This window comes from Crocuta crocuta, unplaced genomic scaffold (genome assembly GCF_008692635.1).
Source record: "Crocuta crocuta isolate KB4526 unplaced genomic scaffold, BGI_CrCroc_1.0 scaffold35, whole genome shotgun sequence".
Classification (NCBI taxonomy): Eukaryota; Metazoa; Chordata; class Mammalia; order Carnivora; family Hyaenidae; genus Crocuta; species Crocuta crocuta.
In genome coordinates this window covers 2,563,104-2,590,000 of record NW_027530625.1, presented here as the reverse complement: position 1 = coordinate 2,590,000, position 26,897 = coordinate 2,563,104, and the positions used below count along the sequence as shown (strand labels likewise).

The 26,897-nt window shown below is 40.3% G+C and overlaps 1 protein-coding gene across 6 annotated transcripts in view; it reads right to left on the bottom strand.

Moving 5' to 3' along the window:
* Positions 1-237: 237 nt before the first annotated feature.
* The window catches only part of GAPVD1 (GTPase activating protein and VPS9 domains 1), a 64,295-nt gene continuing 37,635 nt past the window's right edge, over positions 238-26,897 (bottom strand). For 2 of the 6 annotated variants that reach the window (XM_077768227.1, XM_077768229.1), the window contains exons 10-26: positions 25,490-25,663; positions 23,708-23,848; positions 22,506-22,640; positions 21,917-22,036; positions 18,991-19,068; positions 18,486-18,856; positions 17,423-17,510; positions 16,350-16,430; positions 12,679-12,801; positions 11,009-11,138; positions 9,914-10,023; positions 9,558-9,717; positions 8,502-8,689; positions 7,251-7,464; positions 5,206-5,278; positions 4,059-4,256; positions 238-2,308 (exon numbers count right to left, since the gene is read on the bottom strand). In XM_077768227.1, the coding sequence (XP_077624353.1) occupies positions 2,168-2,308; positions 4,059-4,256; positions 5,206-5,278; positions 7,251-7,464; positions 8,502-8,689; positions 9,558-9,717; positions 9,914-10,023; positions 11,009-11,138; positions 12,679-12,801; positions 16,350-16,430; positions 17,423-17,510; positions 18,486-18,856; positions 18,991-19,068; positions 21,917-22,036; positions 22,506-22,640; positions 23,708-23,848; positions 25,490-25,663 (2,525 nt within the window). In that variant the 3' untranslated portion in view covers positions 238-2,167. The remainder of the gene's footprint in view (positions 2,309-4,058; positions 4,257-5,205; positions 5,279-7,250; positions 7,465-8,501; positions 8,690-9,557; positions 9,718-9,913; positions 10,024-11,008; positions 11,139-12,678; positions 12,802-16,349; positions 16,431-17,422; positions 17,511-18,485; positions 18,857-18,990; positions 19,069-21,916; positions 22,037-22,505; positions 22,641-23,707; positions 23,849-25,489; positions 25,664-26,897) is intronic. The other 4 variants (XM_077768230.1, XM_077768232.1, XM_077768231.1 and 1 more) reach the window with 3 other exon arrangements.

Genomic DNA, 26,897 nt, shown 5'->3' with positions numbered 1-26,897 from the left:
CAGTTCTTGCTCCTAGACGTGTTTGCAGAGGGAAACACAGCTGCTCCTTAAACAGCTGGGCTGTGCTTCTCCCAAGCTCTGGCCTCTGTCTCAGAGGTGTAATTTGATGCCAGATCCCTAGGGTTCACCCTCACGCCACACCCCTGCCCCCCCAGCACTGCCGGGCTCTTATCTCCTGCCTCCAGCGCAGCCCTACACCCACAACTCACCACCTTCTCCACAGAAAAGAGCCCTGTGCAATGTCCACAGCTTCATATTTATTTCCATAGTGATGACACAGAATGGATTTAGCAACCATTTGGAGGGGAAAAAATTGTTAAAGCCCATAAAAATGAATTTCAACTATTCCAAGCCTTCTATTGACTTAACATTTATTGAATCAAATACGCAAGTAAATGGACTCGCCCTGGGTCTTAGAAATCGTGTCAGACTGTTTGTCTTGTAAAGTATTTAATGACAGGATCTGACTTCTACTATGTAGGCAGGTTTGACAGTCACAGCCCATGAAGCACAGAACTCTACACAGATTTCTTGACCTAACATTCAAAAGGACATTTTGTAGTACTAGTTTAATTTTGATCTTTCCCTAAAAGGCAGAAACCACATCCCGCACTCCTATGTAACTTGTTATCTCGGTATTCTAAAATAAATGCATGAGAAGAGATGGGGGCATAAAGAAAACCAGCTTCCCCAGCACAATTAAACACAGAGGTCGCGGAGAGAAGAAGACAGCCTCTGGATTCACCTGCTCACCGCTGTTCGTCACAGTTCCCTTAGAAATGCCTAGAAAGGCTGCTAGCAACAAGGGACTCAAAGTTTGGGGCGGAGTTCGTTATAAAAGAAGCTAACCATGTTTAGGAAACATACGGAGTGAGAGCCATCGACGACAACTTAGGTACCAGACTTGTGCTTGAAGCTCTGGTGTGCCTCCCTAGCCAATCTCTCACACACCAACACCCATTCCTGATTAATTATCAATATACAATCAAAACAAAATACTGAAACATAGACTTTTGTTCAGAAGAGGGAAATAAAGGCACAGAAACCTGCCAAAATAGATTTTTTTCCGTAAGAATAATATGGTTGATTAAAATAGTTTATCACTAGTAAAACTTGTATCACTAGAGCAGACAATACAAATTAGTTTTTAAAAAAAATGACATTCACTGAATTCCTGGTCTGTCATTCAATGTGAATAATCATCAAAAATATATTACAATTAAAGGTTTAAAAGGCGTTCTGTTTGGGGTGTCTACACTGTATTTAGTATGTACCACAGTAACATGTTAGGTATCTACTGTTCCTCTCTATGTAATCCGTGGCGATTACAGAGTCCACCTCCTTCTTCCTGCAGGCTCGAAGACGTCCGTGGTGAGGAATATCTAAGTGATTGTTAGACCCCTCATCAAAGGCAGACTTGTGCATCAAACTCCACACCTAGAAAGTTCAAGAAACTGTTTTACACTTTAATAAATATTTCTGTGTATTTGTTTGTTGATTTTAAGCTCGGCTTAAACTCTGTCAAGGAAACCATTTCACAAGAGGGTACGTCACAACCTATCAGCAATATTCCTTGTTTATTAGAATCTGAAGATGTCCATATTACATCAAATATAAATATATATTATATTTACATTTCCTTCGTAGCTTTTCAATCTAGGTGAGTATATTTATAGATAATGCCACTAATGTCACCACTATTATAATCCTCAGTGCAACTGCTATTTTCCTTCCATTAGATGCATAGAAGATTAGGCAGCATCTAAAAAGAGGTGTACTGTTCTTTTTCTTGTTTGTTTGTTTGTTTGTTTGTTAAATAAAAGGAAAGAATGGGTATTCATGAATGGGGATCTAGGAATTTTCTAGATTTTGTTCTGTTTTTTAATATTTTAAAATACCTGAAAATTGTGGTCCCTTTTTGCAGTACTATTCTCTACTTGGGACAAGAAAATAACCAAATATGCAACAGAAAAGAAAAGAGCCCAAAGAAAGGAGAACCTGCTTGTTAGCTCATTAATCTGTTTAGTAAAGATCTGTTTTAAAATGTCTGAATGCTGTACAATATTATACAAAAAACAATCTTCAGCCTTCAAAGCAGCTGGTACATTTTCTAAGAGATCTGTTTGCCCGCCTAACAGTCTGCTGCCTTGGTGGGCCGTGGTCTTGGTCACTTTCGGTCATCGATAGTTTTAATGAATTCCACTGCTGCCGTGAACTGCATCCACCAGTAGGACTCCTCTCCAGACAGACAGCTGGCATAAAAGCTACTGATATACTGGACGGTGGAAAGCAAACAGGGTGGATTTGCCTAGAGAAGTGAAAAAGAGTCAATTACTCAGATGTATAACTCCGCAAAAACCATCTAAGTTAATACTTTCAAATGTTTTCCTGTGGAAGAGACACCAGTCCTTTTGAAAATAATCCCCCAATTCTTCTTCGGAGGTAATTTATAAACCTTAGCCATTGTGAGTATACTGGAAAGGCAACCCAGGTTCTAACGCCAGCTGAACCATCTAGAGCTTTCTATCCTTTTAAGTCAGTGAAGCTTGCTGGTCCCTAAGGAAGCTGAACTAATCCCTATGGACTTACTCAACACATCCCAGGATTCCAGAATGTTAGATAAGGAAATAAATGCTGTACACCAACTGAGAAAGGAAAAAAACTAAAAAGTTAAGTTGCCAGAGGTAACACAGAACATCTCCTGCTTTTCATTTCCTTCACATGGAGAGAAAGGACACGGGTGTTTTAAGTTGCTGGGAGGACACGTCAAGGCCTGTGCCTCAGAACGAGCTCAGACTGGCTCCGCAAGGAACAAGACACTTCACGCCTGGGAGACACAAAGGCGGCGGCCAACAGCAGGAGTCAGGAAGGCTGACCGCACACTGATCCTATGGGCTGCTGACTGAGCTAAGAGTTCAGACTGCAGAAATACCGCACTATCAAGAATTAGTAAAACAGATGTCAAATACACTTTAGACAGCAACAGATGGGCTGGGCTGCTGGAACACACAAATGATATAGTCACTTGGTGGCTGTGTGCAGCCAAACTGCACAGTCCCCCTGAAAATGCTCACAATAAACTGTTTAGGGGCGTCTGGGTGGCTCAGTCAGTTAAGCATCTGACTTCAGCGCAGGTCATGATCTCACGGTTTGTGGGTTCGAGCCCTATGTCAGGCTCTGTGCTGACGGCTAGCTCAGAGCCTGGAGCCTGCTTCAGATTCTGTGTCTCCCTCTCTGACCCTCCCCTGCTCATGCTGTCTCTCTATCTCAAAAATAAATGCTGTGTCTATCTCTCAAAAATAAAAAAATAAATTAAAAAAAAAAACAAAAAAAACCCAAAAAACAATAAACTGTTTAAATGATGACATTTCAATTTTAAAGTCAAAAAAACGGCAAGAGACGTCAGTACGTTTTAAGATAATATGGCACGGGGCACCTGGGTGGCTCAGTCAGCTAAGCATCCAACTCCTGATTTCAGCTCAGGTCATGATCTCACAGTTTGTGGGATCAAGCCCCACGTCAGGCTCTGTGCTGACAGCCTGGAACCTGTTTGGGATTCTCTCTATCTCCCGCTCTCTCTGTACCCTCCTGGCTCACATTCTCTCTCTCTCTCTCTAAGTAAATAAATAAACAAATCTTTAAAAAATAAACATGGCACAATTACAAAATAAGAGGCTAAAACGAGACAGGTGTTTGGCAAATTTGATGGTTAGGTGACCAGGACTATGAGGAATTCAATGTGGAAGAAGATGGGAAGAGCACAATAAAAAGAATTTTCCCTCATTCATTCACTCAGTAATTACATACTGAGCCCCAAACAAGAACCTCAGGCACATAAAAGTTGAAAATGTTCATCTAGGAATCTGGTCCTCCTATCCTTTCTTTTGAAAATCTTAACTTCTGGGCAGAACAAGACTTCACATCAGACACTTCCTTTCTAAGTAACACAGAGCTTGAGCCTGGGAAGAGCCAAGGTCTCTTGAGCATGTGAAGCCCCGCACCACTGTGCTCAGAACTGCCAAATAAACGTTCTTCATTAATAGTAGTGAGGGGCCCACCTTTATCAACACAAATACCAGAACGGGGACAAAGTCATCTGCTCCAGGGACGGAGTCCTCATTGGCCAGACTCAGGAGGTTCATGATCGTGGAGCACATTCGCAGGATGCACTGCACTTTGTCCCGGGGCGTCTTGTAAGCGCTTATTGTCCTGATTTCTGACTGTGCGGACGGCCATGGTGCCTCCCGAAGGTAAACCTAAGAGAGACCACAAACAGATCAGATCTTGACTCCAGCAGCAACTACAGGAAGCGATCACAACAACCTCCATGTCAAGAAGCAGAAGGGTCAGCCTGGTGCCTTTTCCTTTCTTCAGTAAAACCAGATTGCTGTTCCCTCCCTTCCAATAAGACTGACGCTTAACTTTTAAACTTTTAAATAATTTGCTTTGCGTTTTCAAATCAATCAATCCAGATATCCATTAATGGAGGAAAGGGCATATGATAACACCCAACCTAGAACTCATAAGACGTCAAACAATTATCTTTTTAAATAGCTACAATGGAACTTCTCTACATGGAATGGCTGATTCCAAAAGCACAAACTACTTCTGAAGGAAAATATTCTAAAAACATGTACATTTGTTGCAGTAGTTCTAGAAAAAATAGATTTAAAAAATCAAGGTAATTTATAAACTTATGCTGACATTTCATTTGAAGGGACTTTAATAAAACAACCAGAAAACTCAAATACCTGAAAATTTCCATTATTTTGTAAAAGTTATATGACACTAAAAGGTAATTTTGACGTCACATTCAGATTCGATTTGTTCCCCTCGAACAGTTGTCACATTCTGTGGAGTGCCACCAGATCCCTTACTCGAATGGGACATTTCTGCAGAAACCTGGCTACCAAAACACCGCTGGAGAGCAGGGCTGCCCCAGGCGGAGCTGGTGTGGACAGAAGCCCCACCTGCAGGCCAAGTGGCATCGGTCAGGGGCCCCTCAGTGCAGCCCTCCTCCTCCTCTCCCCACCGGAGCCCCTTCCATGCCAGGATATGTTAATCTAGAACCTCTGAGAACTTTACAGTTAGAAATGCATCAAATGCAAATTGTGTCTTATGATTCATTTACTATGTTCTGTTTCCTTGGAAAATTGGTAACATGCATATGGTGTATCAAGCAACTACTACATAAACTTGTATTACCTCTGGTATCTGTAGAGCTCTGTGATTTGCAGTCACTACTTTAGACAATCTCTGAATATGTTCATGAAGGACCCTGAAAACCCCAAAAACATATGTAAATACATAGTTCAGAAAAAAGGCACACACAGAGTCGTAATTGGTTTTTCTGAAAACATTTAAAACTAAGACTTCTTTTGAGATACAGATTACAATTACAGTTGAGACTCTCTTAGCTGTAAGTATTCCCTCTTCCCAAAAAAGTCTCACACTCAGGATCTCCTTAGAAATGCTGAGTGGCTGAGGGGAGGCAGGAAGAGTAGGGAAGCCCTTCCTTCCCAGCCCAGTTCAGCAGTCCAAGTGAGAAGGGGGAAGAGCCCTAGCCCAGAAGCCACCTGAACACAACAGTGAGTAAAAAGCACAGAGGAAGTAGAGGGATTAAAAGCCAGAAACCAAAGATCACAGAAGCTCAGAAAGAGAAGGGACTTTGAGAACACTCAACCTCTCTCTTATTTCATAGATGAAAATAATCAGGCTTAGGAGGGTGAAAGATTTGCCTAAGGTCACACAAGGGTTAGTAGCAGGGGCTAAACCCAGCTTTCCTGGCTTCTACTGTTCTTTCCAGAACATTGGTTAACCGTGCACTCTGTAAAACCTGAAGACATGCCACAAAGGAGAGGGCACCTAATATTGCTCTTTGCAGGAAATATAGTTTGAATGTCCCTACTCCTTATCCCACTCTCGAAGCTAAAAACTGGTCTTTGGGAAGAAAATATGTTCCATTTGGTAAATTAAGTACAGAGGCCTGGGTGTGCCTCTTAGACTATCAACGAGTGGGTGAGGCAGGCTACAACAATCCTAACCCATTCACAGAAGAGTGCTCTCAAACATACATGCAAGACCTTAGCATTTCCGTGAAAGAAAGCTTCTGTTAACCACTCATAACTCACCCTGAGGTCCTACCACATGGACCCCTTAAGAGTCACTGGCACAGTAAGCCAGTGTTACTGCTGGGGACACAGTAACCACCTCAACACAGCTGGGGCAGAAACAGGGATGTGAAGCAGTGCTCAAAAAAGTAAAGAGAAGGAAAATGAACATCAGAAATCACCCACAGTCTAATTACCCCAAATAGAACCACTGTTACCACTTTGGGTTTTTTAGTTTTTTTTTTTTCAGGATAAATTTTTTTTTAGGATTACTTTCTAAAAGAAGCTTTACTGAGATACGATTCATACACCATAGAATTCCAGATATTTTTTGATATTCAAACATATAGCTTTTCATTCCTAATAAATAAATAATGAGCATACAGAAGTCAAGCCCTATGCTTGATGCTGGGACAGATGGTGAATAACAGCATTATGTTCCTGCTCTCATGGAGGCGACAATCTAGCGGAGGAGAGAAGCATCCACCAGATGACCACACACAGCGGAGATCAAGAAGGAGGTGATTCTGCCCCCCACTCCCCCCAGGGACATCTGGTAGTGTCTGGAGACATTCTGGTTCTCACAACTGGTAGGGAACAACTAGTATCTAGTGTGTACAGACCAGGGATGCTGCCAAACATCCTGCAAGGCACACAGCAGCCTCCCACACCAGAGTTACCCGGCCCCACGGGTCAGTAGTACCAGGCTAAGGAATCGTGACTCTACCAAATTGAAACCCCAACAGTGGCAAGTGCTAAAGAAAGGTACACAGGCCCGAGGGAGCCCTGCCAGGGACGGAACCTGGTCGGAAAGGTCAGGAGAGTGATGCTACAGTCAAGATCTGAAGGATGAGGAAGAGCAAGAAGAGGAAAGAAGGGGAGAACAGGTGAGGCAGAATAGAGGCAGGGCCTTCCAGAAAGGCCATACCTACTGAGACGCCCCTGGCCTAACTCCCCACTCCCCGAAAACAGAGTGTTATTCTTCTTTCTGACCTTGTCACTCAGATGGGGGGAAAGGATAGCACGCACTGCCTTTACTGGCACACACCAAGTCTCCATGCACAGCCCTTGTAAAACACAGGGCCGGCTGACATAGCCCTACATGGTCAACATGGGCGCAGTAAACATGGGAATGCTCACTGGTCACGAAGTATGTCCCCATCCTGGTTAGGGTAGAAAGCAAGCTTGAAAATCCGGTTCATCACACTTCGTTCAATGGCCAGCTGAGCGTCCTGCAGCTGCTCCTCACTCGCGTTCTGCCATATGACGTCCTGGGCCATTGCACCGTAGAGGAACTGCAGAAAATCTTCTACCTGAGCAGTTTTATCATCAGCTGCTGTGAGTTTCTGAAAGTCTCCAAGGTAAAATAATAATTTTTTTAAATACACCATCTGAGTAATTTTAAAAAGGAAATTACAGAAATCATTTTAATCACTAGCTCTGCAGATACTATGCTCTTAATGGCAAAAAAGCGTACGGATATCGTTTATTTTAGGAGAATGTGGCCAAATCATTAAAATCATGAGAAAGGTAAGAGACAGGCAAAAGTTTAAGAATAAGGAGTTTGTTATAAAAATGGCATACTTTGAAAAAAAATTTTTTTTTAATTTAAGAAAAAAGATAAAATTTCAAAAACGATATAAAAATGACATACTTTGACTAACATATAGGATTGCTAAATCTCTCCATTGTACACCTAAAACGAATATTAAACACCACATATTAATTAGACTGGAATTAAAAAAATAAAAATTAAAAAGTTAAAAACTTTTTAAAAATGATGTTTTTAAAAAAATTTTTTTAAATGTTTTTTAAATTTATTTCTGGTCTGTGACTCCCTCTCTCTCTGCCCCTCCTCTGCTCACGCTGTCTCTCTCTCTCTCCTAGAAATAAATAAAAAACATTAAAAAAAAAATACTTAAAAAAAAAATTTATTTCTGAAAGAGAGAGCATGAACAGGGGAGGGTGAGAGAGGGAGACACAGAATCTGAAACAGGCTCCAGGCTCTGAGCTGTCAGGACACAGCCTGGCGCAGGGCTCAAACCCACGAACCATGAGATCATGACCTGAGCACAAGTCGGATGCTTAACTGACTGAGCCACCCAGGCGTCCCAAATATGCTTTATTTTTAAATATGAGAAAAATATACACAGGATCCAAAACTCTAACCAATTTCCCCAGTTTTGTATAAACTATCGATATTCAACCCAGAATAAAAATGGAATATATTGGTTGGACATCAAGGTTTAATTATTAAGAATCCATAAAACACATGGGAATTTAAGGGACTACTCGTAGACGTGCAGATACTCAAATTAGCAAAACAAAAATTTCCAAATGTCCCATGAATCCATGGCTAAAGAGATGCTTCATCTAAAGGTCTTTAGTTACCTTGAATGAATTCCCGGATTTTCTTTTCTTTGCTCTCAAGCAGCAACCTCACACAGACGGTGGTAAAGTATCGATTGGCCACCTCTTTGTCCCGCAAGACCCTTTGCAGTAGCCTCTCCAAGTGAGCCTGCGTGGTCTGCAGTCCTTGCCGACAGCGAGTGAGATAAGCAATATAGGGGGCTCTTTTCCTAAAAGAAAATACACTTTGCAGGCCATCACATACATACAGTGCACACTTTCTTGGAGACTAGGAATCTTAATTCTTTCTCTCACAGACTTTGGTTTTACAAATCAGCCACGTCAGGCGGCACACAACTGTCTTAAGGACTAATAATGCTGCCTGCTCAAGAAACAGAGCCATTCTGCATATCTGTAAAGAATAACATCTCCTGGGCTGAACACTTAGGTACCTGACTCCCTAAATGTCACTAAGTCCCTTGGAATCACTGGTCTATTTTATATTGGCCCACAGTCTCCATGCTGGTAGGATAGGACCTCATACTTCACAGGAAATTGAGTGCTACAGAAGACTAAAATAACTACAAAATATAGGTTAATTCACCACTCGATCATTAAACATATCATCAACTATTTGCTCATATAGTCTAATTGTAACAGTCATTAGAGCGCCCATTCCCTAAGTCTGGGGGCCTCTTCATTTTGCAAGGATCTCTACTACATTCTTCTCCTAAACTGTTAGCAAAGGTCTGGCAGCACCACAGAGAGAGGGCAGCAATTTTTAGGCTATTCCTTCCCTACTCTGGGAAATAGTTTTTCCTGTTACCCGGAAGGAGAGGAGAAGGACATCCTAGTTATCCTGGCCCCACCTCGGCTAACACGGCTTCTGTGCAAAGCTGAAGGAAAATGAACTTCTCTGTTAGTGAGAACTGCTCACTTACAACTATATTTCCAGATAAATATCCAAATGCGTTCCTGGGAAATCCACATCCAGATAAACAGCCAAACTCCTTGCAGTAAGCCCAGATTCATTTGTGAAATAAAAAAAGATACTTGGAGCTGAAAACAGGCTGACAAGTGAAGAAGCTGGGTAATTACCTGTAGTCCTCAGCAATAGAGGCCAGCAGTTTCCTACAAGTTCTGTTATCAAAGCGGCACACACAGCGCATAGTTTCTTGAAGTTGAGCCATTAAGTTCTTATCTTGTAAATTAATTGCTTCAGCTATTTGAACTTTTAAGAAGCAAACAATTTCATTATCTAAACAAACAAACAAAAAGAATTCTGTTATGGTTGAGAATTTCCATTGTATACCATCCCGCAGCCTCTGGGATGTCCGGTTCTGCGCCACCACGGATCAGCAGAACTAAACCACGTGGAATTGCTACGTAGCTTAAATACGAAGGAATATAGGTAGTTTCATATGTTCCAACCTATAAATACATGAAAAACTTACCTTCTGGGTCTGTGTGGTCTGGTAAACCATTCCTTGTTGAATGGGTTAGCACTGGGAAAGCAACGGAATCCGCAGAGCAAAGAGCAAGTCTCAGTTTCTTTTTTGCATCTCTGAAGAATGAACCAAAAGTATCTTAATTTCTTTATCCAGAGATGGTCACATTTTATGAACACTCACTATACAAACTAATATGTTACCTCAAGGCTCTGATATTTCAAGCAGAAATAAATAAAAGATTCATTTTTCATTTACTGACACCTCACTTAAAGGAACAGGCTTCCTCATTACCCAAGGAGCAAGGCTGTAAAAATGCTCTGGGCAACGACCATTCTGTAGTCACCAGAATCAAATAAATCCTTCTGGACCCTGTAACATATATGAGTCCCACAATGGCCACCGGGAGAAGAATGAGAAAGGGCCATGATGCCAGGGTCAGGAGGGACCAAAGAAGTTACCAGAACCATCTCACCATCCAAACTAAGAACGCTGTCCACTATGTCTCCTGAGAAAGGCTGACCTTGCCACAAGACAAGCTCACTACTCGACAAGAAGCCCTTTCTATCGCTCTACTGCTTCAAAGTGCGACTGACCCTAACGCCCGCTCCGTCTCCCCCAGTATTTCCCACGTGGGTGGGGAGCTTGGGGTCTGCAAAGGCACTGCCACTTGTTTCATTTAAAGGACTTATGTGGTCCCTGTGAGCACACAAGGTGGTTGTTTTTTCACCCAAGAATTAAAGTCTTTGATGTATGGCATCTAAAGTAAAGCAAAGGTTTCTCAGGAAACCGCATTTCATTCATTCTCTCTGCATGCATATATGTATATAAAATTTTTTTTTAAAGACAGAGTGAGCACAAACGAAAGAGAAGGCCAGAGGGATAATCTTAAGTAGGCTCCACACTCAGCACAGAGTCTGATGTGGGGCCCAATCCCACAACCCCGGGATCATGACTTGAGCTGAAATCAAGATTCAGATGCTCAACCAAATGAGCCACCCAGATGCCGCCAGGTGGCTCAATGAATCCTGTGACTTGCAGTGACTGCAGTGCTGATGGAAAGTCCAAACCCACAAACTTGAAATCCTATCAGAGAAATACCTGTATGAGAAAGCGGAGTCCTGAGGGTGGGCCGCTTGGCTCGCGGAGTCTGGGAGGTCATCGGCTGACATGTTCTGCAGTGTTTCCTCACGAGGAGAGTCCTGTGCACTCTCACCATCACCCATGACCTCTATACAAACCCACCCCCAGAGAGGAAAAGCAGGTTAACCTAGGAGTCTAGCAGTAATAGGTGTTCAGAGCAACTCAACAGTAAGTTAGCACTCTGCTCTACAGCCAGAGTGCTTCAAGAAAGAAGGAAAAACATTTCATTTATACAAGCTAATAGAAATGACAATAGGTCAAGAGAGCAGTTGTTGAGAATAAAATTTTTACTTTCTGTACCACTCTTAACCCAAAACAATAGAAGTCTGTGCCTTAAGAGATAATGCTCTAATCAGATTCACTGAACCACAGAACTAAGAGGGGCCTCAAAAATCATTCTTCATAAAACACTCTCATTTTATAGACATGGGGTCTCACCCAATTAGAAAGCAGCTTCCTGTAAAGCCTTGGGCTGGCTGGTGGCTGAGGTGAACCACGTGCCCTAGTAAGGAGTCCAGGAGACCTGAGTGCCCTTCCCACTACCCAAGAATGAGCTGGGACAAACACAGAAACAGATCTGTGGTTCCTGCAGCTGTTTTTATGTTTCTAATTAACCAATTTAGAGAATATGCTCATGTATAAAATCAAAAGTTCATTAATATAATAAAGATACTGTGCTTATGTAGGGCAAATATGTTTATTAGATAATTTCAAATGCTTCAGGAAAAAAGAAAAAATACAGACAGAATGTGGCAAAATGTTAACACCTGATAAAGGTAGAGGAACTATGGACCTTCGCTGTACTATTCTTTCAACTCTTCTGTTATTTAAAACTTTTCAGAATAAGTATGGGAAGTTCTCCTCTACTCCGGCTCCCCATTATGCTCCCTATGCATTTCCCCAAGCCAGCTCACATTACAGGTTTGTCAGATACTCTTCCAGAAACACTCTGTGCACATATAAGCATAAACACATGTGCATACAGTTTATGCTTTTATATGTTTTTCTTTCCTCTTACTTCATCGTGGGGATTATACCGTATTTTTTTGACCGCTATTCAAAGCAGCTATTAAAAAGCTACTTTTTATTGAGACCTCCCCCTTTCCACGGTGATAACAAAGTTAGTACAGTTGGCCCTTGAACACAGGTATGAAATACATGGGTCCACATATACATGGGTTTGTTTTCCTTTAGTTTTCAAGATTTTATTTTTAAGCAATCTCTACACCCAATGTGGGGCTCAAACTCACAATCCCAAAGTCGAGTCACAGGCTCTTCCAACTGAGCCAGCCAGGCGCCCCTACATGGATTTTTTCAATAAATATATACGGTACTGTGAATGTATTTCCTTAACAGTGATTTTAACAACACTGTCTTTTCTCTAGCTTACTTTAAGAATACAGTATATTATACGTGTAACATACAAAATATGTGTTAACTGACTATTTGTTATTGTTAAGGTTTCCAGTCAACAGTAGGCTATTAGCAGTAAAATTTTGGGGGAGTCAAAAGTCACATATAAATTTTTAACTGTGCGGGAGGGTGGTGCCCCTACCCCCTTTCCCACCCCCCCCAACCCCCAGGGTGTTCAGGATTAACTATATTCAAGCCTTTATCATGATCATCACCTGTACTTTCATAGTTTGCCATTGCTCCTTCACTGGGGCTGGTTCGTTTAATGGCATTCCTGTATTTGTCCAGAATATCCTCAGCAACCTGAGCTTGTGCACTGAGTCTAGGGCTGGGATCATCTGCAGGGGAAAGGATAGTGAGAGAATTAGCTCCCCTTGGTTTGCACCAACTCTGATGTTAGTACGACACCAGTAGCATAATCCCAAAGACGGATTAGGAGGTGAGACTTAAAAAGAGCACATATCTCAATGTTAAGAGGCACCATGCAGCTGCACATCCCATTTCTAGGTCTGAGAGCCTTGCCAAAGCACACAATTGGGAGGATTAGCTCCACTTTCTCATCATCGCCAAAATTCTGCATGACAGTGTTAAGAAATTCAGTGCAGACTAAATGGATGATGGGTTTCTAAAGTGCTTACACTCAAGTCACTGTTATTAGCAATGCATGCTAACAGAACTTCCAACAAGGCATTTTTATAGGTAGATTCATTTATTCAGACATCTCCATGCTGAAGGGTAAAAAAAATATGTATCAAATTTAGAATTAATCCCTTTTAAATAATAAAAAATGTCTTCCTCCATTCTTGCTGTATGACATTTTCTCTCTACACATTTCAAAACTTAGATATTAATGTCCTGTCTCACTAAATCTCACCACGACACTGAAGCCGCTGAAAGAGAGCACTTTTGTGAATCTAGCCACTTGGAGAGTGCTGGAATTGTACCCGGGGTATATGGAGGAAAAGCTTATCACAATCACAGATGTAGCACTGTTTACTTTCAGGACCATTATCCTGACAGCACAATCAGCAAATCAAAATGTGCTTCTGGAGCCTAGATGGCAGAGTCATTAATTAACAGTCATCAAAGCAAAGAGCTGCTACAGGTCTACAGGACAAAATAAAAGTTCGATAGTGAAACGCAAACTCCTGAGATAGATCTAGATCAAGCAGGTAACCACAAATGTCCACGTTCTGGTAGAATCCCATTTTTCAAGAACTCTCATAGCACATAAAAAATCACTAGATTATATATATGTGTGTCTAACAGCAGCTAATAATAATAGCAGCTAACATTTCTTGAGCACTTACCGCATGCCAGGAACTGTGCTAAGCACCTTATATGAACAATCTCAATCATCACAACAACCCTACAGGGAGGTACTTTTATCACCCTCATTCTTTAGAGGAGGAAATCAGGTATATAGAAAGGTTAAGTAGTATATGCTCATGGGCTCTTCTGTTTCCATGGAAAATAAAATTTAGTATCCATGTCTCTGTATAATTGCAGTAAATTAGAGAGAAAGAAGATTTCCAAAGTAATTAAATCTTTCTGCTGTAATGGTACGTGAATTCATGAGAAAAGAGTTCTAATATAATCTGGTCTTCAAAATGTAAACTGGTAAAACATTTATTACAAAATCTTTCTTTGGAAGGGGAGTACCTTTTTGCTATTGGTTTTGAGTGCTGTTGAGGATTCTGAAAAAGGGACAATGAAGTTTGGCTAACCAAAGGGAAAGCCACAATGTCAGTTATAACCTCTATTTCTATGCCATTCTTAAGAATTTTATCCCAGGAAGGGGTACCTGGATGGCTCAGTAGGTTAAACGTCTGACTCTTGACCTCAGCTCAGGTCATGATTTCACAGTTCATGGGATCAATCCCCATGGCAGGCAGTGCAGAGCCTGCTTGGGATTCTCTCTCTCCCTCTTTCTCCGCCACTCCCCTGGCTCTTTCTCTCAAACAAACATTAACAATTAAAAAAAAAAAAAAAATTTATCCCAGGAAAATAATGAAAACAAACAAAAAATGCTATATATACGAAGCTGTGAGCATTATGTTCACAGTGAAAAACAGGATACCATGTAAGTATCCAAAAGCAAGAGAACACTGCCATAAAATGTTATGACAGATCATCTGTGAGTCCATATAAATCATTAAAAACCAACCAAGTCAGTAGGAACTGGAGAGGATTTATGAAATCACATTTGGTAAAAGAAGGGTACAAAGTTACATACACACTCTGATTCAGTAATGAAAAAAGCCACATACAAATATGGAAAGACTGGGAAAGAACACGGGAAAAAACAAAGAATAGTCTGGATTATGGAAAGACTGTTAAAAAATTTCCTTTTGTGACATTTAAAAATGGATTTAATGATAATTTCAACAGGTAATTAATTAGGACTGGGTAGAAATATTTCTACATGAGTAGGGAATCTAAATTGCTTGAATCAAATACAAAGAAAATGAACTATCTTACAGAAAAAAAACTTACCCTACTTAGCTTCTAGATTAGGCACCAAGAACCAAGAAATATATTTGCCCAAAGATGCAAGTAAAAAATAATTTATAACTCCTCCAATTATTAATTTGACATCTTAGAAACGCGAGATTTCATTAAGAGAATTTCACTCCATATACACTGGTGGTGTTCTAACACTAGGAACATGGTCAGGAAACATAAATGTTTCCAATTCTTCTCAAGCAGACTTAAGTTCCTGAAGAAGATAGGGACATGTGATTTGACTTAGTAAATACCAACACTTAGCACAGTGCCTGGCACGAGTCAGATGTTCAACAAGCATTTGCTGACTGAATAAGAGAGGCTTGGTGGCTGTCAGCACAGAGTGATGGCCTGAAAGCCCAGCTCCTTCTCTCCAAAACCCTTCATTCCAGGAAGTCACGGGACCAGAGGGTACCCTAGCCCATGGAAATACATCCAACCACAGGGAACTGGATATTAGAATAAAATGCATTAAAATGGGATTCTACCTGTACTATGCTGAGCTTTCTGAGGAGGATGTTCTTTGGAAACCTATTCCATTTTTTAATTTAAAAAAATCTTTATTTTAACTTAGTGGGATAACGTAATTGAAAATCAAGGTAAGAAAATAAAAGAGGTGAGAAATTAATTTCCCTCTAGATGCTCTACAGTCATTGGAAACAGTACAAAGCTATCAGACTCAAGGTTGGGACATTGACACTACTTCTCAAACTCACTCCTTTTAGGGTGTTCATTCATAATGTGCCAAACAGAAAGCTGCAAAAATACAAATGCTGAATAAAGTAAGAACCCAACCCCTAGGTGTATTTTCCTTGGGCCAGATAGCAATGTGAAAAGGATTCAAGCTGTAAAAAATTGGCAAAGTTTATAAATTTATGATATTGTTTGAACATTTTATCACACAAAAAGGAAACGATTAGGTAAAGCAGAATTTCACTATGATCCTGAATAATCAAGAACTATAGATGGAAATAAATTTAGAATTGTCTGATCAATGTTAGAGAATACTACGCAATGTTCCAAAGATGTGGCATGCATCACACTAAAACCATCACCACACTTTCCTAAAAGGCACTGTGTGTCATCATCCCACTGACATGTCGAGTTGCAGAGTGTGCCTAGAGGCCCAGGATCAGGGGCCTCGTCATAAACAGAAGTTATGATAATGAGGATGATGATGGTGGAGGCAGGCTGCAGAAGAGCACACTGAGATTCACTGCGGCCACCAGCTGGGTGCCACAGAGCTATGAAGAACATACTCCCCACTGTACACACACAAACACACTCTTCTAAAAAGGCAACGCTTATGGCACCCAAGAAAAAGTGTTATGAAATATGTGCTCTGGGAATGAAGGAGCCAGGAAGTCCATGGTCTACAAACCTGTGAGTGTTGAGAATCTGTCAGGCCCCAGATCATCTTTGTCTTTTTCTTGTTTTTCTTTCTTTCTAAATGGTATAGGAGCTGGAAATTAAATAAAGTCAGTAGTGTGACACATAACATACTGCACTACTCGGAAGACAGCAGTCATTTTGGAGTATTAACTGGTGCCAACATTTCTAAGTGAAAGGAAGGTGAAAAGTTTAAAAGCTAAGAAATCCCGAGTGTCAACTGATAATTGTTCTTAAGATAGCATTGACGGTTCCTACAGAAGCTTGCAGAATATGCTCTGGGGTCATCTGCCACAGGAAGAATGATTTAATTCGAATTTATTGGGACTAAATCAAAACCACTGCCTCTTAACCTCTGCTCAAAAACAACACACTCAAAGCTGAGTCTCATTCTCTCCTTATCAAGTGGGCTTGAGTGCGGCGTGAAAGCAGTGTTCCTCATCTCCTGAGCACCCCAGTGCCGGGAAGAGGCCTTCAGAAGTCCCTAGCTTTACCCCTGGAGGATCTCTCCTTGCAGGAAGAGATGCTTTTGCCAACTCAACTCTCAGTATCTACTGGTACAATGCCAGGCTATTCACATTAAAAAAAAAAAAAGGCAAATAAAACGATTTTATACAACTGACTTCCAAAATAAACACTCACTAATATTCAGGATATAAACATTCTCAACGAACATAAACATAAGAAGCTTGAGTTATTCCAAGAAGGTAAAGGATGAATTTTCAATGTTTAATTACCAATAGCATCCCTTTTTCCTGCAATAATTATTAGCAACACATATGTCAAATGTCCTATCTTTAACTTCAACAATATATATTTAAACACCATCACCTGCCTGACTTCCATGTATGAAACCACTACCACTTCATGCAAAGAACAAGAACTATCATTTCTAAAGGTCTGCCTTAGCATTCTCCGGAGTGAAACCATTTTCTATACCCTCAAAACAGCTAGAAACTTAGGCCCAGCAAGCCTCACAGAGGAGCTGACATATTGGTTCTCTGGAAGAGTTTTGGGGGCTTTGCTTCTCGTTGCTAATATAATTCTAATATTTTATAAAATTACCTTTAGGCATGGCAGAAACAAAACGTTTTCTCCACCAAGGTCTGTTCCTGTCTGATTTCTCATCATCGCTATCTTTGCGTTCTTCAGTCTGTAGAAAAAGTTTGATGCTTTATTTGGAGTTGGACAGCAGGATAAATTACTATGAAAAGGATTTCAGTTTGTCTGTGAAATACAAAAACCACTCTTGTTTGTCTTAAAAGCAAACTGTTCTTATTGCTGTACAGGCAACTTCTGAAACACGGAAGTACACCTTTTAAGCACCAGACTATGATCTGCTTGAAGGCAGGTACTATCTCATTACTGTTAATAAACTGAAACCTTAAAACACAGCCTAGCATACAGTAGGCACTCAATAAATATTTATGGAAGGAGTTAAGTGGAATGCAAATAAAGTCTAGAGGTGTAGTAGAGATGACAGCAGTGGCAGAAGTAATAAAACTGAGTATGTACTGTGTGACAAATACTGAGTATATGGATATATATTGTCTCATTTAAACCTGAGTTGCCTTAGGAGATAAATACTGCTATTATGCTCTTTTTATAGATGAGAAATAAGGGGCTAAAAAAGGTGATCTCCCCATCTTCCTCAAAGTTATACAGTCTGCCTATGGCATAGCTGGGACTCAAACCCAGATCCTACCTACTTCAAAGTTCATGTTTTGATCACAAATTATGAGTTATTAAGATCACATGTCAAAGAGCAGAGACTGTTAATTCCTTAACCGGCCTATCATGTGACCTTAGACAAATCACTTACTTTCTCATCTCAGAAGGAAACTATAAGGTTTAAATGAAATCAGATAAAAAATTCTTGCAGAAAAGTTAAAAGTGTCATAAAAATGCAAAATACATTACTACAAAAGCAAAATAGCACAGGTTTCCCATGGACTACAGCTGTGGACAAACTAGACAGACAGATCACCCTTAGTCATGACTACTGTCTATCCTTCCTCTTAGATTTATATATACCACGTTAATTTCAGACACCAAAACAGGCAGACAGACAGAACTCTAAAGCTGACCACAATCAGCAAAATTCTTCAATATGGCCTGTGTCCCATACCTCTCCTCTTGAGGAGTCCTTACTCGGGGATGAAGATGAAGAATGAGGTGCAGCCACCAAAGAAGTAGCACCAATGGCTGCGCCTGGAGGGAGTTCTCGCTCTTCGTTCCCTGGACGTCGGTTCCAGCTGGGGTCACTCATAGGTCGCCGGACAGACGAGACTATATCAGAGCTCCTGCTGCGAACTAATCTCTCAGGGTACGAATGCCTTTGCTTGAATGCCTCCATCTCAGCTGGGGTTAAAACATGGGAACCAAAGTTTGGCAACCTGGCCTCATTTCCTCCCACAGCTCCTTCCAGGATTGGGGGATCTGGTGGTGGATGTGATGGCCTGGCATAGTGAACCTTTGGCCTTACCACAGCAGAAGCCCCTGGAACAGAGGAAAAAAACTTTGCAGCTGAGACAGAACTAGGCGTTATAATGCCATAAAAGGCATTAACAAAGGATTTGGCTTCTGTTGTCCTGCCCAGGGTAAGAGTCAAAAAGCTCATTTGACTAGTTTACCTTCATGTGAAGACAGTGGATCAAACATGGCAAGTAGAGACTCTGACTGAGAAGGAGGAGAGGTCAGGTGGTGGGCGCCTAAAACAAACAGGCAAACCGTAAGACCAAATCAGAACTCATCACTCAGTGACTTTCTACACAGTGAAAAAGGTTCTAGAATTCTTGCATAGTTTTCCTTTTCTGATAAATAAAACTTGAAGGGCATAACAGAAAAAAAAAAGAAAGAAAGAAAGAAAGAAAGAGAAAAAGAATGTGGGGTGCCTGGGTGGCTCGGTCAGTTAAGCATCCAACTCTGGATTTTGGCTCAGTTCATGATCTCATGGTTCATGAGCCTGAGCCCCGCTTTGAGCTCTGCCCTGATAGGGAGAAGCCTGCTTAGGATTCTCTCTCTTTCTCTCTCCTCCCTTGCTTGCTTGGTTCTCTCTCTTATAGCTCTCTAAACAAACAAACAAACAAACAAACAAACATTTTAAAAAAAAAAGACAAGACAGGGCACCTGGGTGGCTCAGGTGGTTAAGTATCTGGCTCTTGATTTCAGCTCAGGGCATGGACTTGCAGTTTGGGAGATCGAGCCCTACTTTGGGCTCTGAGCTGATAGCACTGAGCCTGCTTGCGATTCTCTGTCTCCCTCTCTCTCTGTGTTTCTATCCTGCTCATGCACACTGTCTTTCAAAAATGAATAAACATTTTAAAAAAAGAAAAAAAAGAATCTAATAAACATATTCTGATTACTTCAAATTCATCCTATGTTTTTATCTACCTACATGGGGTTTTAATGACATTTAAGTGATCTAGCATCCACATGTTGATTACTTTTAGTGGCCAAACTGGATTATATTTAATGCAAAGAGTAGAGCCAAAAATGTAAATCACATCAAAATCTTCAGAACGTCACAACTGCCCTGAGCCTCACCTTCCTCCTACCTATAAAAATAAGGGCAATATTACCTAGGAGTATAAATAAAAAGTTGTAAAATTTGAAATTCTAATATTGCTCTCAGCAAATGACAATTTATAAAAGAACTCAAAACAAAAATGAATAATACTACATTACACCACAAAACAAACTTGGAAGTATTTTCAGCTACAGAGTAAGTATGGCTCCTCTAAGCATAAGTCCACACAGCCAAAATCAGAAAATATTAAAACAGTTAAGTATGCAGAGGCTAAAATCCTTAAATATATAAAAGAAATTATTATTCTAAACTTTTTGAGTCTGAGCTCTTTCATGATAATGAAGCTAGTACTTGGATTTTATGCCTTTTGATTCTTCTTTTGTTCTATGTCTTCATATTTACCTTACTTTATCAAAATTATAAAACTAGTGTATTGTTATAAAAGGCAGCTAAGAAAATCGGTTCTAAAATTTTGGTCTTAAGACACTTTTACAGGGGCGCCTGGGTGGCTCAGTCAGTTAAGCGTCCGACTTCAGCTCAGGTCATGATCTCACGGTTTGTGGGTTCAAGCCCCATGTCCGGCTCTGTGCTGACAGCCAGCTCAGAGCCTGGAGCCTGCTTCAGATTCTGTATCTCCCTCTCTCTCTGACCCTCCCCTGTTCATGCGCGCTCTCTCTCTCTCTCTCAGAAATAAATTAAAAAAAAAAAAAAGAGAAGAAAAGAAAACAGGATCATAGTGCTTATAGAGAACAGCAGAAATGTGTTAGGGGTATTTCCTATTTCCTCAGATGTGTACTCAGGGCTGAGATGTAATTAAATAATTTTTACTGCTTCATGAAAGGCACTGTAAGTAAAGCTTTCTTTGTCTGTGAGACTATACAGTGACAACTAACACAGTCTGCTATCACTGCTCCGCTTCATGCTAAGGCCCTAGCAGATTAACCCACCTTTGCTTGTGTACCATCAGTGTCAATGTCAACAAAGAGAAAAGAACAACCTTTTACTCTTATGAAAACAGTTTTGACCTCATACCCTGCAACCCCCAAAGGGTCCTCCTAAGGGCCCTTAGTGGTCCATGGAGACTATACTCCCAAAACTGCTCACTTAGAACAGTGGTTCTCAAATTGGGCTACTTGATGCCCCAAGGGATCATTTGGTGCTATCTGGAGACATTTTTGGTTGTCACAACCACAGAGGAAGAAGAGGGGTGCTGTGCTCCTGGTAGAGGCCAGAGATGCCACTATACATCCTATAATGCACAGAACAGGTTTGCATAACAAAAGAGTTGCCTGGCCCCAAATGCCAATAGTGTTGAGGATCAGAAGCCTTGGTTTAGAACAAAAATTTTTTTATGAAAAAGAAAAAGAACCTAAAAACCCAGTACTCGGTACATAAAACTGCTGCTAGCATTTTGGTACTTCTTTCCTGTGCTTTCTCTATGATCAGTTTTTGAATGTTTCATTATCTTATATGAGAAATTCTTTAGGATAAATCTAAGAGATTTTATGTTCTAGTATTTCTAGAGTTTCAAGTTATTTCACATGCTTTAGAGGATTAAAAATCCAGTTGCATAAATTCTGAGTGGTTGCATCAAAATGCATGTAGCAATTCTAGTTTCCAATTCTCAGCTTGTTTCTTGTTTTCTGCCAAATCAATGTTATGGAGAACACCAGTGTCAATGCTACGGACAACACCAGTGTCAATGTTACGGACAACACCAGTGTCAATGTTACGGACAACACCAGTGTCAATGTTACGGAGAACACCAGTGTCAATGTTATGGAGAACACCAACACCAGATCAATGCCAGTAGTAGCACAGGACTTTCTGCATACATGGAACTGTCTCCTTACGACTCATTCCTAAAGGGGACTAACCAAACCCCATTTAGTTTTGAATTCTCAAGGCCTTCTATCCATACTGCCAAATCACGCTAGAACATCTGGTACTATCCCCAGCAGACATGGAAGACTGCCAGCGCCACCCATGAATGGGATTGTTTTTAAGTCACTCTCATTTCTCCTTCTTACCATGAGTTACTTCGTCCATGTCTGGACTAGTGACAGAATCTTTACCTCCAAAATCAGAGCTGCATTCAGATCTCAGGTCTTCAATCTTATTGGGAATATCCTCAGAGGTTGCGCTTATGCCTTTAAAAGAAATAAAGTAAAAAATTAATAGCAAGAAGAACAAAATAACCACACAAAAAGTATATGAAGTTTGGACAAAGGTAAGTATTCTCAAATTTTTTGTGTCCCAGTTCTACACATGTGAGACATTGGGGACCATATTCTTTTTATTGTACTACTACCTAAATATGTTTGCCTTCATTTGTACAACATAATCACAAGTATCATGTGGTATCTAAATACAGTAGCAGAGGCTACCAAGAACAGATAGAATTAGAGAGAGAACACACAGACCGTTTGCCAATTAGTCCGATAGGCTCTATAGAGCCACACATTAAGTTCTCACAGATTTAAGGTCCCACAGAACAATTTTGTTAACTGGAAATTCCCCAACTCTTAAATAAAACATCTCTCTCTGTTATCAACCTTATAAATGGGGAGGTGGGAACACACCTTGCAATCCTTATTCCTTAAAACAAGACAGACATACCCGACACAACACTGAGGCCTGGTGTGCTGGGGCGGGAACTGACCTCCCTGACATCCGTATCATCAGATGTGCTGCCCAGTCCGGAACAGCTCTCCAGTTCTTGTAGACGCTCCTCCTGCTTTAGATCCGGGGCCTCTAAATAGAAGACACAAGGTGCCACATTAGTGATTCTGTTAGTATGCCACAATTTCAGCTTGTGACCCAGATGAGGAAAGCTACCAGAGCATGAATGAAATCATTGTAAACAGATTTCTAAGTCTGGGCCAGTTAGCACAGCTGATCAGATCGAGTGTTAAAGAAGTTGAGGTTGTGATTTTCATCCCAATATAGGCCAGTCTGTTGTGCCAAGGTGAAAACTCCGCCTGTAGATCACTAATCTCCTAAAGTATGCTGTCGGTTAACAAGTAAACTCAACCAGAAAATACAGAATAGTTTAGCATTAAACCAACCATTTTCTAAAAAATAACTCCTATGGATGCTCACTAGATCATAAGCGAATCCTACTGTCAATTCTTATGTAAAGGTTAGCATGTCTGAATGCATTAATATTATAAGACACATATGAGAAACAATTATTCTTGAGCCAAGTAGATCACAAAGAATGTAACTCAGACATACAGTTACTTAAGTCTGCATTTTGGTAGCTGACATTTAACTGAAAGCAAAGATTTATCTTCATAATTAGAAAAGTAGAAATGCAATATGTAAGAAAAGAGAAAGCACATACATTTATTATAATCCTGCACAAAATAATTCTCAGGACTTGAGAGTCTCAATTTCAGTACATATCAAAAATACATTAGGTATCTTTTAAAGAGTCAAGTTCTCCCTAGGATAAATCTGGGCATGCTTACCAGATATCCAACTGTTCAGGGTCCAAGTTGTACTGCTATTCCTATTTTGTGACAAATTAGTGGGAGACACTAAACTCAATGTCCCACACAGTACTCTGGTGAGTTGCTAACAAATGCTTACAAATAACTAAACACAGAGTCAAAAAGCACCTGCCATCTTCACCTATGTCATCTAACACTGCATTTTTGCTTGATGGACAGAAAATGCCTTAACCTAATTATCCATTTGAAATTCTTACCAATGTGACTGCCTCACACTTGACAAAACGTACATAATAGATATATTAAGATACCTAACATTTAAAACTTCTGTGCAAATCAAAAAGCAAACAATGACGGCATACTAACCTGAGTCACTTGGCAATACCTCTACACTCCAAGCTTCGCTTGTTGTCTCTGATATGGTAGAACCAGTGCAGGGGTCAAGAAGCACTGACCCTGAACCTGGCAGGCACAGTAAACTGCCTAACATGTTCTCTGCTGCTGCACCTGTATAACCAGTGGGGAGCAAAGGGTTAACAAAGATCCTGATGGAAAGAGCAGTGATAATGGAGAAGGGCCAAACACTAAACCAACACATGATCTCTACTCTACCCACAAGAAGGAAGCCAAGGTAAGTGTGATTTCAATCAATAACACCACTAAAATCACAAATTTCCCACTCTGGCCACAAAGGTACATGCTCTTTTTCCTCAGTTTCCTCCTGTTCACCTTGGACTCTCCATAGAGAAAACACACATCATTAGATCAAGTAATTGCAGCTAGCTTTCATTTTGGTTTTGTAGCAAATTTTTACATGTGTCCCTAAATATCTAAAATGTATAGTCCTAACAGGGATTAAAACCACTCAAACGGAGACACTTAACCACAGAAAGGTATACTGGCCAAATATGTTTTCTTCTGGCACATTAGCCACATATTCAGAGCAATAAAATATATTTGCAGGAAAATACACATCTTCCAGGGCACCCACTCAACTGCAAATACAGCTTATTGCTCAAACAGAGTTTACTGCCAGGAAAAATACTAATTTGGCACCTGAAGCAAAGTAATGCAAAACCAATTAAGAAGTCTATTTACACCACTTAAAAATACCAATAGAAAGGATTAAACCTTATAATACACCTGTATTAAAAAAAAACCTCAAGTTCAGAATGCTGCACTACTTCTGATTATGACTAATAAAAGAACAATTCTACTTCAGCGCCTGAAGAAACTTTCAGCAAAACGTTACTGGTAAAAGTTACATTTTTAAAGATATATCCTGAAATAATTACAAATAAAATAGTATCTGGAACTTGCCTAAAAAGAACAGGGTTGGGGTGGGGAGAGGATAAAAGGGTAGCGGGTGAGAGAAATGATGAAACAAAACCAGCCACCTGCATCTGTCCAATAGCTGAAAATGAGTGATGTGTATACGGAGTTCATTATTCTCTCTTGTATTTGCCTGAAAGGTTCCATGATTTATAGAGCAAACGAAGATGGTGTTTATGAGACTATATGAAATCTTTCAGAGCTCATAGAATGGTATCTTAAAAGGGTGAATTTTAAAGTATGGAAATTGTACCTCAATAAACTTGATATTAAAAAAAAGAAAAAATTAGTTACTCTTTGGAACTGAATTAATCCTTCCAGAAACAAGTTTTTTTTTTTTAAAGTAAGTTCTATGGCTTGAACTCATGACCCTGAGATCAAGAGTCACATGCTTTACCAAATGAGCCAGTCAGGTGCCACGTTAAATTAAACTTTTAGAGAATCTCGATAATTCTGTTATTCTGAAAGACTTTATGGCTATAATCTGCAAGAATTTTCATCTTCCCGTAAGGTGCTCAGTCTCAAAAGAATATCCTAAGAATTTATACTATGTCCTGAAAATAAGAAGCTAATTCAGATGATTGGTTTCTTTTTCGGTGGGGGAGGGGGAGTTAAGTGCAGACAGGGAAAATATTACCTATATTTAGGTATGGAAAAAAAATACACAAGTGCCTTGTTAAATACAGTTTTCTCAGTTCCCCAGTTAGTGCTAACATACACACCATGTCTGTCAGAGGCTGAAGTTCCCACCCATGAAGGGCAGGTGGATATGAATAACTAAATACCAATCTTCCAAGGAAATTTAACAGCAGTCACCTGCAATTTCTTGTAAGCGATCTTCATCAATGTTAGGGTCGAAATCACTTCCTAAGACATCCGTACTCCACGTCTCACTCACTGTTTCTGATATATCTCTATCATCTGTCAGTCCCATCATGTCACGTATTTCAAACTTTCTTAGTTTATCATCAAGATTATCTTGTGTTGTAGCTATCAAAAACAAAATTAAGCACTTTAAAAATGGTAGCACAGCTATGATTTTTTTTAGTCAACTTTGAAGATACATATTTTATCCTTAACACGGAGCATGCAGTACCAAAACACTGAATCATTCCCCTATAAATGTACTCTTTCACTTTCTGAACGCAGTTCAGCAGTAGCCCCATGTCCAGTAGATTAAGTGGGGCAATCTCTGCAGTAGGACTTTGATACAAAACTGGGAAACATTCCCCTCTCCTTGTATTTACAAAAGCCTTGTTACTTGCTTTGGCCAAAAGAGTAAAGAGGAAGTGTGCCAGTTTCAAGATGAGGCCTTACAAGACCTTATAAACTTCTGCTCTCTTTTCACCCTTGCTTCTCCCACGAGAACAAGCTTAAGCTAGCCTGCTAGAGGATGAGGGACCACACAAAACAAACCAAAGGTCACCCTAGAGCAGCCAGCTCCTCTCTGGCCAACTGTCCCCCAGCTAAGATTAGCAGAGCTCCCTACTGGGAACTGTAGATACATGAGTTCACCCAGTCCAAATGAGAACCTCCTAGCTGACCCACAGACTTAAGAGCACAAATAAATGTTTATTGTTGTAAGGTAACTAAGTTTTGAGGTGATTTGTTATGCAGCATTACCCTGGCAATAATCAACTGCTAAACCCATACTTAAAAAAATTTTTTTTCATTTGACTTGAATACATCCTCCTGATAGTAGAGTTTTCTCTCTTCCCTTGACTAATGAAAAGCATTCTATAATTTGCTTCAATTTACTTCTTAACCCAGTGTTCACAAAATGTAGACCACCTACAACATCAGAATCATTTCAAGGGCTTGTTAAAAAGATATTCTTGGGGCACCTGGGGCTCAGTCAATTAAGAGTCCAACTCTTAGTTTCAGCTCAGGTCATGATCTCGCAGTTTGTGGGTTTGAGCCCCACACTGGGCTCTGTGCTCACAGTGTGAAGCCTGCTTGGGATTCTATCTCTCTCCCTCTCTCTCTCTCTGCCCCTCCCCTGTTCATGCTCTCTCAAAATAAATAAATAAACTAAAAAAAAAAGTGATAATCTTTCAACTTCTGTCTTAAGCTACTATTTTCGGTTTCTCTCTTATTTGCAGATAATTTAATCCTAATTGATACAAGGACAAAATAATTCAGTAAAAATTAACATTACATTTATTCAAGCCACACATATCCCAACTGGCAATGCTCTTTTCCTTTCTAAAAATGAACTTCACCA